The 13,420-nt window shown below is 55.7% G+C and overlaps 2 protein-coding genes across 2 annotated transcripts in view; one reads left to right on the top strand and one right to left on the bottom strand.

Annotated features, from left to right (window-relative positions):
• The window catches only part of TASOR2 (transcription activation suppressor family member 2), an 80,121-nt gene extending 71,548 nt beyond the window's left edge, over positions 1-8,573 (top strand). The window contains exons 19-23 of the mRNA XM_044228900.1: positions 2,899-3,024; positions 3,614-3,767; positions 4,466-4,571; positions 6,797-6,978; positions 7,394-8,573. Coding sequence (XP_044084835.1) covers positions 2,899-3,024; positions 3,614-3,767; positions 4,466-4,571; positions 6,797-6,978; positions 7,394-7,512 — 687 coding nt within the window. The 3' untranslated portion in view covers positions 7,513-8,573. The remainder of the gene's footprint in view (positions 1-2,898; positions 3,025-3,613; positions 3,768-4,465; positions 4,572-6,796; positions 6,979-7,393) is intronic.
• A 910-nt stretch (positions 8,574-9,483) lies between these two features.
• The window catches only part of GDI2 (GDP dissociation inhibitor 2), a 29,182-nt gene continuing 25,245 nt past the window's right edge, over positions 9,484-13,420 (bottom strand). Inside the window, exons 8-11 of the mRNA XM_044228902.1 lie at positions 12,015-12,186; positions 10,706-10,850; positions 10,474-10,528; positions 9,484-10,378 (exon numbers count right to left, since the gene is read on the bottom strand). Of these exons, the coding sequence (XP_044084837.1) occupies positions 10,232-10,378; positions 10,474-10,528; positions 10,706-10,850; positions 12,015-12,186 (519 nt within the window). The 3' untranslated portion in view covers positions 9,484-10,231. The remainder of the gene's footprint in view (positions 10,379-10,473; positions 10,529-10,705; positions 10,851-12,014; positions 12,187-13,420) is intronic.

Genomic DNA, 13,420 nt, shown 5'->3' with positions numbered 1-13,420 from the left:
GTGTTCACAAAACTGAAACGCGCGCACCTGCATCCCCGGGGGCCAGGCCAGCTCCAGGAGGCTTGTCCTGGCTCCCTTTGCCGAGGAGCAGCTCTCCCCCCGGGTCACAGCCGCTCCCGTCATCCCAGACACATCCGCCACCCTGCGGCGTCACCCCGCTCCGACCCGCACGTCGCCCCCTCCTCACGGCCTGGGGCACCCACCCAAAGCGCTCCCCAAACACGCCGCCTCCCTCAGCCCTGCTCGCTCGCAGCAGAAGCTGGCTCAGCGGACGGCAGAAACCTTCGGACACGCTCTCGAGTCCCGGCGTGTGGGGGACGGACATCCGCGCGTGCCCGTCGTGATCCCTGCAGCCAGTGTAAACCGTCGTGTAAACTGAGGAAAGCTGCCGAACACCGATAAAAGCAGCCGGATCAGTGCCAGGTCAGCAGGCCGGGCCGGGCCTCGGCCAGGGCAAGGGCTCGAGCGCGGATGTGGGGCCAGAGGCCTCGTCAGGAAGGTCGGGCCTCTTTCTTAAGGAGGCGACACTGACCTCTGGAACGAGGTGTGGACAGCCAGACTCCCTACGTGTCGTCGTCCTAAACATTGGCCCAGCTTTGTTTCAGAGTTCGCTTATGCCAGCACCTCCGGGGAGTCCGGCGTATCCGTCGCACGCGTCGCTTGGCAAACCCACGCATGTTGAGCTGCTAACAGTAAACGTCGGAAGGTGTTTGTGACCGTCACTGTGGCAGGGCGCGGTAGGGGAGGCCCGTTCTGCGGGTGTGAAGCTCTGGAAGGCCACCTGGTGGCAGCTGCCTGGTGGCCCTGCGGGCCTTTGTGGGGCAGGCGGGGGTGCGGGGGGCATCACGCCCGTGTCCGGAGCTGCGGCTGGAGGTGTGCACGGGCTGCAGGTCCCGAAGCCCTGGGCCCCGCCTGAGGTCGGTGGGGAGGCCGCGAACAAGACTTGTTACGGGAAAACAACGTCCTGTTGGTGTCGGGGAGCGAACTCGGGCTGCAGCGCGGGGAAGGGCTGGAGACGTGGCCGCTGCCGGGCAGGCGCGGGGCGCTGCGGCCAGACACGTCGCCTGCTCTGAGGTGGCCCGTGGCTCCTCTTTTGTGCCATTTAAATGATTTTAGATTATTTAAAGAGTCAGATTCTTACTCCCCATCAAGGATCCTTTGGTTTTCCAAGGTTGGTCTTTGTTCCAGTCTCCGTGTCGCTGTGGTACGCCGTGTAGTTGGAAACAGTGAAGCGTGGTTTTAGGTGCTTGGCCTCTGAAAGTCACTTAAAATGAATTGGGGTTTTTTTTGCCTTGAACTGAAGTTAATTTTGTTTGGCTGATGACATGTACTGTGCCTTGACTGGCGCTGAAATGCGTCCGGGGCCGACTCCGTAGCATCAAGCCACAGTGAGTGAGATGCCCGGTGTTTCGGAGCCGTTCACGCCCCGACAGAGCGAGGGGGTGCGGGCTCCCGCGCGGGACAGGGAGCGGGGTCGCCGGGCCCCGTTCGCACAGCGGCGGGACCTGGGGTGCCGCGCGGCCTTCCAGCGCACACGTGCCTCGCGACCCTGTTTATCCTGTGGCTGCTGCTTACGACAGAAAATAACGAAGTTTGTGCAAAGATGAAAGTCACTTCAGGGGGTGCCTGGCGGCTCAGTGGGTTAAGCCTCTGCCTTCAGTTTTGGTCATGATCTCAGGGTCCTGGGATCGAGCCCCGCATCGGGCTCTCTGCTCGGCGGGGAGCCCGCTTCCTCCTGTTTCTGCCTATTTGTGATCTCTGTCTGTCAAATAAATAAAATGTTTAAAAAAAAAAAAAGTAATCTTCAAGTGAGAAGGGGACCCGGTATAAAATCAGCTTCGGAATAAAGTACTAGCCAGGTAATCTAGAGAACCACCCTGCAGAAGGTTTGCGTCCCGGAGAAGCCGGAGGCATTCAGGGGAGACGGGAAGTCGGGCCCCACCGCTCCGTGAGATGACGCTGCGGGAGGTGTGTGTGACTCTGCCGCTGTGACTGCAGGCCTGCCGGGTGGTGACAGACTAGCCCGGACTCCGAGGCACGTGGCGAGGGTGTTGACCGTCTCAGAAAATGTATTCATTCACGTAGTTGATTGCTAAATTAAGTCAGAGCTGAAGATTTATACTTAAAATGTTTCAGCGGGCTCTTTGATGAAAGATCTGGAGGAGTTTCTTTGAAGATACGTTGCCGTGTGTTTTGAGCGAAGAAGCGAAATAATCAGGTTTGAGTCATGTTGCGTCCAGGGGAGGTGACACGGTACTTCCACAAAGGGAGTGACAAGTGTGGTCTGAGTCCATGTGCCCCCGGCAAGGAGGAACGTCAGAGAGTGTGGGGGAAACCTCCAGAACCCTTCAGACAGAAACAGCGGCGGCATCGCCAAGGGGGACAGAGGGAAGGACTGTCTGTCAGCAGACGTGCTGAGGCCGCCAGTCAGGCTGGCGACAGGTGGGCGGCCAGTCGCCTCTCCCCGCCGCCCCCAGGGGCTCGCGCCACAGCTGTCACGGCACTCCACGTGACACAGAGCTGTCACTTGGTTTCCAAAAGTGCTAGAAACTGTGTGACCGGAGGTGGTGTTTCTAGAGTGAATGTGCGTCCGCAGGTACCTCGCTGCCACAGGCCGGACGGGAGCCCCGTGTCTGTGCCTTGGGGAGTCCGCCTCGGCCACTTCGTGGGCATACAGGTCGGTTACAAAGTGCTTTGCCTTTGACACGACCGCTCAGTCAGCTGGTGGCAGTGCCAGGGGCCACGTGTTCGACACGTGAAAGCTCACTTGGAAGCAGGACCGGCTGCCCCGGCGCCGCCCGCTGGGACCGCTGAGCGGACGGGATGTGCCTGCCGAGGGGACGGGGAGGGCCTGTGCGCCGGCGCCTCCCGCAGTAACGCCGTCCGCACCTCTTCCAGAGCGTCCTGCGGAAAGGGGGCCACACGGAAATTGAACCTCAGCATTTCTGTCAGGCCGTCCACAGAGAGAACGACACGCTCCTGGTCATCATCAGAAACGAGGATACGGCGTCGCGCCTGCACCAGGTACGTCCGGCCGTCCGTTTCTAACGAAGAAGGGTGTCCCCGGCATTTTCTGGGGTGTCCCGAGGGGGCGTCCCGCAGGCCAGTGTACATAGCGAGGCATTTGTGGGGCACGGCACGGCTCCGAGCTGGGGACGAGCCACGAAGAGGGAGTCGGGACATTTCCTCGGCCCAGGTATAACCCTGCAGCTCTTCACACCTAACGGCAGCACATCTTGCTCTAAAAGGCCTTGTGAAGGGTTTCTGAAGTTGGCGTGAGGATATTGATGTTGAATAAAAGGGGACGCCTCCCCCGAGGCCCAGGCCGGCGCCCACGGGGCGGGAGCGGAGCCCGTCCCCTGCTTCCCGCGTCACGGGCCCCGCGGCTGAGCGGCGCTCTGCCCTCGCTCAGGGTCTCCAGCCTGGGTTCGAGAGGCCGCTGGTCACGCACGAGTTCTAGGGAGTTTGCGGAGTCCAGGTTCCTGGAGGTGCTGCTGGGCTCTGGGCAGGGGTCGCAGAATCTGCAGTCATCCCGGCTAACTGAACCTTGGAGCCCTTGGCTAAAAGGGACCCCAGCAACCCCCGCTCCCCGCGGGTCCTGTCGTGTTTGCAGATCCCCTTCCTGCTGAAGCTGAAGCACTTCCCCAGCGTCCTCTTCGCCGGAGTGGACGGCCCCGAGGACGTGCTGAAGCACACCTACCAGGAGCTCCTCCAGACGGGCGGCTTCGTGGTCTCGGACGACAAGATCCTAGAAACCGTGACATTAGGTCGGTCTTTTATTTCCCTTCCTTGTTTCTGTCTCTGAAATCTAGTACATCCTTCACCCAGTGGCCCAAGTACTACTTCATCTCAAAGAGAAATGAACTCAAACGTAGTATCAGCCACCACCTTTTGAGGCCCTCATTCTTGCTGCGGCCCGGCTAAGCAGTTTGCGTCTGGATTGCGTCATGCATCCCCGGGCCCGTGCCCTGAGCCTCCCGGTGTCCCGGGATCACCCGCGGCTCCCACCCGCTCCTCTGCGCCTCCGCTCGTGCGCCTGCCCCGCAGCCCTCGCCGCTGCCGCCTTGGTGATGTTCTGGAAATCAGAAACAAGGCTCAGTTACGTGCCGAACACTCCTAGTTCCCTTCTCTGCGGGCAGCGGTTCGGCAGAGGGAGGGTAGCGCAGCCCTGGGCCAGTGAGCGACACCTGCCGCGCTGATGTCGCGGGCGGCCCCTGCGCACGCCGCGCCTGGCTCAGAGAAGGCGTGTGGACCCCACAAGCGTGAGTTCCGTGTGGAGACCAGAGTGGACGGGTTTTGCAAGCTAGACCAGTGTCTTCTGTTGCCGCTGGACTTCCCGCTGGTCACATGAACGCGACAGGTGTCCCGGGTTGGGGCGGCGGACGGGCAGCAGGGCTGGTGCGTTCTGCCTCCCTGCGAGTCCCCGTTCCCGGCCTCCAACCGACCTCGTCTCTTCTGTCTGCAGCTCAGCTGAAGGACGTGGTCAGGACCCTGGAGAAGCTGAACAGAAACGGGAGGTGGAAGTGGCTGCTTCACCACAGGGAAAACAAGAAGCTAAGAGAAGACGCCAGGTGAGGCCTCGGGGCGCGGGGCTGCCTTCGGGCTTCCCCCGGGGGCCTGGGGGCAGGTGCACAGGTGGGTTCCAGCCTTTGCTGCCGCGGGGCTGACGGGGAAGGCGTGTGGGCTGGAGCGGCCCCTGCCAGTCTGAGGCCCGTGCCGAGTCCCGACGTGTCGGTCCGCGGAAGCTCTGCTCTCCTAGCGCGAACCCGCGGGAACGCAACACTAGACCTGCGGCGGGGGCTGGCTTGTGCGGATACCAGGCTGCCACAGTCACAGGGATGGAAACGTTGAGATCAGAATGTTTTACCCCTCAGGAAGCAATGTACAGCTGCATTTTGCCTAAGTATTTTTTAATCGATTGCCTGGCTGCAGAGACCCGGGGTGTGTGGGTGCCCCGGGCTGCAGTGAGGCGGGGACGGGAGCGGACGTGGTGTGGGGCCGCGAGATCGACAAGCCGCCCGTGAAGCGAGTGGCAGCCCCCGTCAGGCAGCCCCCGCCTGGCCTCCTACAGCGTAGACGGACAGTAAAAACCCACCGTCACGATGGGGAACTTGAAGTATGGGGACAACAGAGCTGATCCAGGTCAGACAAGGAGTTGTGACGCTGGGCTCTGAGCCCAGAATGTTCACCTCTAACATGACTGCTCTCTCCTATCTCCCTCCCAAGGACAAACGTAAGCCTGACCCTGAGATCTCAAAAGGGACGTGGCCAAGAGCAGAGGTCTGGGAGAGGCAATACCTAGAACCAGTGTGGGAGAAAAAGCCAGCCAGGAGGTCTGAGTGGACCTCAGAGCTGATGCTGTCACGGCTGGGAGGGATTTGCCCGGGTGGAGCTGGGGGGAGGGGCAGAGGCCAACTGGGAGTTTGAGGTGGCTAGCCAGCACTTCAGAGGAAAGGTTCAAGTTCACGAATCAAGCTCCGAGGTACCACGGTACACCTATAAAACTGGCAAGTATCCATTAATTTCACATTCAGAGGACTTGAGGTAAACGAATAGGGACGCTGCTGCTGGCCCCGTTAACAGGCCCTCCAGATGGTACCAGACTCACATTTGAGAGCGAGTGTAGTAGGAACTCATCCAAAAACAACATGTCCTGTGGCCTCTGGAGACATTTATCTAAAACTTAAAACCAAAAACACACCTAGCTTTTAGAAACTGCTGTTTCTAAAAGATATTTATAGCCATGGGTGATTATCAGTGACTACAAAACCATCCTCAGATCTATTTCTAGGCAAATGCGACAGATACAGGGATTCCATACGTATATAATTTTAAAACAAATGCAAAATATATTTATAAAAGCATGCGGTGTGATGCCAGTCACATAAATCTGCGTGTACGAAGGGGAAAATGCAGCCCAGTGACCCAGACAGTGCTTGTCCCTGGAGTGCGGGGACCTGGGGGAGTTTGCTTTCCTTCAGTGGGCAGGAGAGACGGACAGAGGACAGGAGAGCAGATGGAGAGACATTTACAGGTTAGGTATTTTCCACTAAAAGAGGAAGAAAAGAGGTAGTTGCAACATTCTAAGGGAGGTCATAGGGCATCTGCGCGGCTCAGTCGGTTAAACGTCTGACTCGATTTCAGGTCTGGTTGTGATCTCAGGGTCCGGAGATCGAGCCCCACCTTGGGGTCTGTGCTGAGCACAGATTCTGTTCAAGTTTCTCTCTCCCTCCTGCTGCCCCTGGCACCGGCGCATGCATGCACGAGTTCTAAAAAGAATCTTAACATCTTTTTTTTAAGGGAGGGGAGAAATGACAGTTATGTAGCAGTGGGAATTTCCTTAGTTTAGCTGTTGATCTAAGAGCGCGGCCACCACAGAACAGGGTCTGGAGGCGTTGGCGTAGGGTACGGCGTGCGGCCAGAGGCCCAGTAGGAACGGCCCAAGGCTGGCCAAGCCGCGTGGCTGCACGAACAGGTCCACGTCCCTCTTGCTCGGCACGAGGCTTGTACTCCGTAAAAACCTGCGTCGCCAGGGGAGTCAGCGAGCATACAGTGTTCTGAGGGAAGCGGACAGGACCGCGGTGACGTCTGCGAGGCCAGGTGTGTCGTGGGGAAGAACCGAGGTTAGCAGCAGCGCGGGAGTGCGGAGGGCTTTAAGGGGAAGAGGTCGAACTGTGAAGTACGGTGAAGGCAGGACGTGGAGGAGTAAAACAGCTAAAAACTAAGATACGGGGAAAAGTAAACCGCAAGTTCACACTGAACCTGAATTTGGTGTGCGTTTCCGTGTCTGTGGCAGGGTGGACCCGGTCGCTCGCAGGAAGAACTTGACCCTGAAATCCTGTCAGAGCGCAGGGCTCATCGAGCCGCTTCCTTACCACCAGTGTGACTGCCGAGCACCCCCGAAAGCCGAACATTTCAAATGCCTGCTAAACCTGCAAATCCAGCACGTCCACACCCGCTTCGCGGTCTTCCTAACAGGTAGACGCACGGCCTTCGGCTGGCGACTCTAGAATCGTCTGCACACGGGGCTCGGAGGCCGGAGATCCGTGTCCACCCAGTGTTTGCCTGCCGTGTTCGCGTAGACGCTGCGGTGGGAGCGTGCAGCCCCCCGTGCGTACTGACGGTTCCCGGGGACAGTGACGCAGCTTCTCGGCTCCGGAGGGCGGTTGGTTCCGCAGCTGCTCGGCCTCCCCGGCCCCACCCCGGCGCCTGCTCGCAAAGCCGCGCACCTTCCTCCCTGGGGCCCTCCTCCCTCCTCCCTCCTCTCCCTCCACGGGTTAAATGCAGTTCCATGGAAGTTTGTTACTGTTTTTTTTAAATAAAAGCTCTGATGCTTCAGAAGTATACGTCAAAGAATTTTTCACCAAAAAAGGTTTTCTTCTTCTCTTCACAGAAAAGCCAACTGTCTCCAGAGAAGTCTTTGAAAATAGTGGCATCCTTGTTACGGATGTAAATAACTTCATTGAAAACGTGCCCAAAATAGCAGCTCCGTTTAAGAGCAGCTATTGGTAAGAACGCCTTCCAGAACTCTCCTGTTTACGGGGCATGACAGACGCTGACATTCGTGTCTGAGGAAAGCTGCTGTTGGCGAACTGCTCTTCACCTTCCACATCATGCTGTAAATTTTCGGTCTGTTAGGGGCGGAATTGCTGTCGGTTTGGCCTAAGTGGGAATTTCGGAAGGAGCCACGTGCTTCAGAGGAGCCCGTTTTTTCTTAAGGACCCCAGTCGTCGCCTGCAGTTCACCTTGTTCCCAGGACGGAAGAGAACACGCATAAGTCCCCGTGAGACGGCCTCCTGTTTCTAAAAACCTTTCTTGACTGTTCTATTTAAAGATGAAATCATCAATTTTGTATTTGTCCAGGTGATCAGCGGGCCTGGAGCACACCGCTGCCACCAACCAATTCCGTTTCCTTTTACTTGAAAACTTTTTCGATAAACAGCAGTTTTCTCATATTTGAAAAATCACTGTTCTCCAACTTGAGAGTTTTCCTTCGTTTCTTTATACCTTGTAAAATCTTGGCCTTCGTTCACAGCGGGACGCCAGCTGTCCACGAGCGTTCGGCTGCAGTGGTCATACTGGTTTAAATTATTTTCCATTTTTACAGAGAGCCTTCAAAACTTAATTAAGCTCACTGTTAAAAAGAATTTTACAAACACGTTTACTTAGTTGTAGCAAAAATAAGTCTATTTTAACAGATAGCTTTGTTTTTGCATGTTCCTGTCTGAAAGGCGTAGGTAGCGCATGTTACAGTTTGTGTTCCAGGCTTCACCGCCCTCGACAAGCTGGGATCTCGCGCGGTGCACACGCGGGTGTTCTAGCAACACTACAGTAAGTTCTGTTACAGATCTATAAATTGTCAGTTTCCACTTACTCACGTTTTGTAAATATTGCACTACAAAAATCAACCCTCTAAGGAAGAAAATCTTTTATTTATGGTATTAAATAATTTCTACCATAATCTTTGAACTCAAAACCAAGCAAAAAAAAGTAGATACATAGTATCTATTTGGAACAAATTTTTGTAACTAATTTGTTTCATTTTTTAAAATAAAGACAACTAAAAAAATCAACCCTCTGGGATTTCTTTAAAGCAAAATTTGAGTTTGTGGGGAATGCTGTGGCCCTCTGTCGGCCATTTAACGGAACGGACTGTTTCCTCCAGGAGCAGGAGCGCTGAGCCGGGATGCACAGGTTTTTGCAAGCCTTTCGCCGGCTCTCTACCCGCTAGCCAAGTGGTGCCCACGTGATTGTTTCTGGCTTGGAAGCCCGGTCACTTTATCTGATGAGAGGACGGTGACCGGACGGGGCGTGCTGAACCGGAAATGATGGACAAGGGACGTAAGCACCTGCTGCTGGCTCATCTTTCGATGGCGCCTCGGGTCTACTCTCCCTCTTGCCAAAGACCCTCCAACAAGGCCCAAGGCTCTGTGTCCACAGCCCCTTTTCCCATTTTTACACTAACCACGCCAGAGTGTAGCTCTCTGCACCGTCGGCTCTTCCCGACGCCCTCGCCCTCCCTGCTCCCCACGGCCTGGTACCTGAGCAGCACAGGTGTTCAAGACGCGTGGGACAGGACTGGAGAGCTCCTGCTATTTTTTCTTTGTACTTGTGGCCCGGCGTGCGCCTCTGCCTACATCCCAGGCTGACGGCTTGAAGAATTAAGGGAAAGAGAGGCTTGCTGGGGTTACAGATCCTGTCAGTAAAAGCAGAGGTTTCTCCACTGGGGCCGCTCTGTGCCTCAAGAGCTGTGTCAAGAACGTCATTTGGGGTCTACTCACAGCCAAGCCAGACAGCACGCAAGGCTGTTCGGATCCGTCTAGACTTGCGCCTCCCCCTGTGGTCGGAGATGGAGCGCAGCCGCCCATGCGGTGTCCGTCAGCCACGCGGGGCGGGATAGGGGGCCGCGAGCCACCAGGCCAGGGCCAGGACGATACTCACACTCTTAACACCAGGACGCAAACAGAGCACCCGAGAAGGAAGTGGTTTCCAGAGTTTGGCTTTATTTTGCAGTACAGAAATCATCTGGAGCCGTCTGAGACAGACATCCCTGAAGCGGAGGCTCTGTCAAATCAATACTGCGTCGCAGCTTGGTCCGTTGAGGAAGCCACACCTGGGGTACAAAAGAAGCTTCTACGTTTACCTGCTGTACCACAGATTTCTTTCCCCTTTGCTCTTACCAATTTTACCAGGTGAAAACACCGCACAGAGGCTTCCCTCGGAATGACGCTCGGGTCTGGAGTTGGGTTAGAATTGTGGGCCCGCGTGACCCCCACCTGTGGCTGTGTTCCGTGGCCCTGTCCTAACAGCTGACGGGACACAGACGTAGAGGGGCGGGGCCACGCAGGGATGCTGTCCCAAGTCACGGACTATCTGGTGGGCCTCGCAATGCCAGTGGGACAGATGGCACGTGAATGGGGCCGCTCCGGCTCTCAAGCGGCAGAAGCACACGACCGCGGAGGCTACACTGATTAAAAGATACAAATACTGTATCGGTGCTCTGTGTCAGGGTCACAGGGTCGTCTTCAAACTGATCCTTCACTAAGAAAAAAGCCAGTATCGGTTAAACTGAACAGAATGCGGTAACCTGCCAATTCGGAGGAGCCAGGCCGTGAGAACGAGTTAATACATGATATTAGGAAGGGGAGGAGTACGGACTGGGACACAACAGCCACTGCGGACGGTGCGCGGCCCGCGCCACCTGCGTCTGTCAGACGGGCGCGCTCATCGCTTAGTCTTCCCCGTAGATGTCGTTTTTCTTGCGCTTCATTTCCTCAAAGTCGAACTCAGACCCGGTCATCCTCTTGTAGATGTCCTTGATGTCGTCACAGGTGGTCTCGAAGTGAGTGGTCGCGTCGTAGGTGCGGGAAATAAAGATCTGAAGTGACATCGGAGACACGGACGTGGCGACGACAGCCCGACGACAGGCCCGCGACAGCCGTGCCCAGCGCCCGCCCCAGCCCGCACACTCACCTGGCTCTCCGTGCCCAGGTCTTTCGGTACGAGGAGGTCACTGATGCTCACAAACCTGGAGGGAGGACACGGAGGCCGCGCGTGAGCCGACTGCCAAGTCCACCGTCGGCCCCGCCCGCAATTCCCAACTCCCCGCACGCGGCCGGCGGCCCAGCAGCCGCCCGGGCTCACGCTGCCGCCGAGTCGGAACCCGTGTGGCGTCGGAGCCCATCTCCGGAAAGCCGTCCCTCACTTCTGCTCGATGGGTTCCAAAAGCTCCAAAGCTGGTCTGATTTCCTTCTCGGGCTCCTTGGTCTCCACGGTGGTGCTGACTATGGCGATGTACTTGCCCTGCGCGGCCACGTTGTGCGCGGAGGAGATCATGCAGACGTAGATATCTGCGGGCGAGAAAGGCCACCTCACCGCCCGGCCCCAGCCTCCCGCCCGGCCCCAGCCTCCCGCCCGGCCCCAGCCTCCCGCCCGGCCGATTCCATCGAGCCGAGCCTTCAGCTGCAGGGACAGGCGGAGGCCGGCGGGGCCCTCCGGGAAGTATGCCGGGATCCAGCCGCTTCTCGCCGACGGCGGGCCACGGCTCTCCCAAGCCGGGAGCTGCTGGGCATGGACCGCTACCCAGACGCCGCCCAAACCTGACTGCTCTGGAGTCTTCCTCCCCAAGGCCAGCATCTAGAAAGGCTTTCCAACAGCTAAGAAGGGATTTACATAAAGGACCAAGTTTCTCAAGCAACCCGCAGATCAGCACAGGATGTTCTTGGGTCCCACGGGTTCTCCCTGTCCGCGCGCGGCTCAGTAAGAGCCTCACCCCCACCCCCCTTGGAAGGGCGCCGCCAGCTCCTCCTCTCTCGAGGCTTCTCCTCAACCCTGGGGTCTGCCTGGGCCCCTGAACATCCCTTCGTTGCAATCCTAATCTTAGGTGACTCTGGTTTCTTACATGGAAAAATAAATACAGACAGCTCGGTTTAAAAGCTGATAACCCTTTTTAGTTTAATCTTCAATAAATAAAAAAGTTAGGCTTCCGCCTGAAAGAATGGTGGGAAAAGGTAGGGGAGACGAAAATAACCGCTCAACGCAAAGAGATGAGGAATTACAGTTTTAGAAGTCAGTCCCGATTCCAACCAGAGGAAGCTGTTTGCCGGCACACTGCTAAACTCAAATTTAAGTATGAGCTCGACAAATAATGACCTAAAAGCACAGTCACTGGCTCAAAACCACAGTGGGACTGGGTCACCTCATAAGCAAGAAACCCCCGCAGGCCAGTGCTCGGGCCAGGAGACACTGCGAGCTCATCCAGTCCAGCCTGAGTTCATCCTTCTAGAACGAGAGACTGGAGGTCCACGATGAGGGACTAGGGAGGGCGAGGCAGGGCTCCAGGACTCGTGTGTGCCTTTCATGGGGAGGACTTAGGATCTCTCTGAGCTAAATCCATCACATCTTGTTTCCCACGGGTCTCTTCACAGAGCAAACAAAATTAAAAATCCGGGATGAAACACACAGCAAATTCTAAGGAACTCTCCTACAAACATCTGCTGCTCTTCCAAACTCACCTGACTTCCGATTGACCTGGTTCTGGGGAATGATGATCTGGCAGGAGTTGGCGTCGTTGGTGTTCTTGATCGGGTGGCTGAGGATGCAGATGACTCTGATCACCTGGCCCACCTTCTCGACCCGGTCTTTGACATAGCTGGGGTCACAGATGAGCTGCTTACAGCGAGCAACCTGTACCGAAACATTGAGGTCCCATTGACAATAATCAGTGTCCAAAGTTTCTAGATAGAATACTAGTGCCACTGTCCCTTTTAATACCATCTGTCACCTTCATAAGGTTAACCGGAAGTTTTTTTTTTTTTTTTTTATTTGACAGACAGAGATCACAAGTAGGCAGAGAGGCAGGCAGAGAGAGAGGGAGGAAGCAGGCTCCCCGCCGAGCAGAGAGCCTGATGTGGGGCTCGATCCCAGGACCCTGAGGTCACAACCTGAGCCGAAGGCAGCGGCTTTAACCCACTGAGCCACCCAGGCGCCCCTAACCGGAAGTTATTCTTGAACTACAGGTAACCTAAAACTAGTTTTGCCAACAATCCCAACAAACTCTCCTGGGAAAGATCCATGGATTCGGAGCCCTGCTCAGGTGTGAGGGAACCGTGCACAGTGTTACGAAGTTACAGGTTTCAGAATCAGGCAGACAGCTTTCAAATGCTGGCTGTCCCTAACCTCAAACGTCATTGTTAGGATTCAATGAAATACTCTATTTAAGGGCCATTGTCATATGTGACTGCGCCTAGGAAAAAAATTCTTTGATCGCCAGAGAGGAAGAGGTGTGGGAAACAAAATGGGATGCCGCTGCACTGAGAAGTCCTCAGGTACAGACGGACTCCTCCCGACAGGTCCCTGTTCCCTAACACCCATCCGGCCGGACGCACGAGGGAGTTACAAAAGATCGCAGTAATGAAGGTTCGCTCAGAGGGCCAACCAGTGAGTACAGGCTACGTGGACCTAACCCATGGAATACTGTTCAGGGACACCAATATTTTTCTAGCCATAGCTCTGGAGCAGCTCTAACTATCTGTAAGAGTTGTGAGTTCATCGATACTCACTTTGCATCTGGGAAATGCTACTTGAAACTCCACCTGGCCAGCCCCACAGCTAAAACCCTTATTAAATAATAAAATGCTCAGTAACCATCAACCCCAAATTCAACCAATAAATTTTAAATGGTATAAATAAAGCTAAATTTAAATGAAAATCCAGGAGACAGGCACCAACCCACACTACATAAACACAGAACATGTACCACTAAGACTTTATCCATACTGTATTTCTCAGTCTTAAGCAATAATCAACATTATAGAAAGTAGTAAGATAAAAAAAATAATAAAACTGCATCTTTAGCTCGTCCTTAGTATAACAAACCATAAAAAGTGAAATCCAGCATTGATGCCCAAACCACACTACA

The sequence above is a fragment of the Neovison vison genome, chromosome 12 (genome assembly GCF_020171115.1).
Source record: "Neovison vison isolate M4711 chromosome 12, ASM_NN_V1, whole genome shotgun sequence".
Classification (NCBI taxonomy): domain Eukaryota; kingdom Metazoa; phylum Chordata; class Mammalia; order Carnivora; family Mustelidae; genus Neogale; species Neogale vison.
Note: the sequence above shows the minus strand (reverse complement) of the source record. Positions and strands in the feature narration are given on the sequence as shown.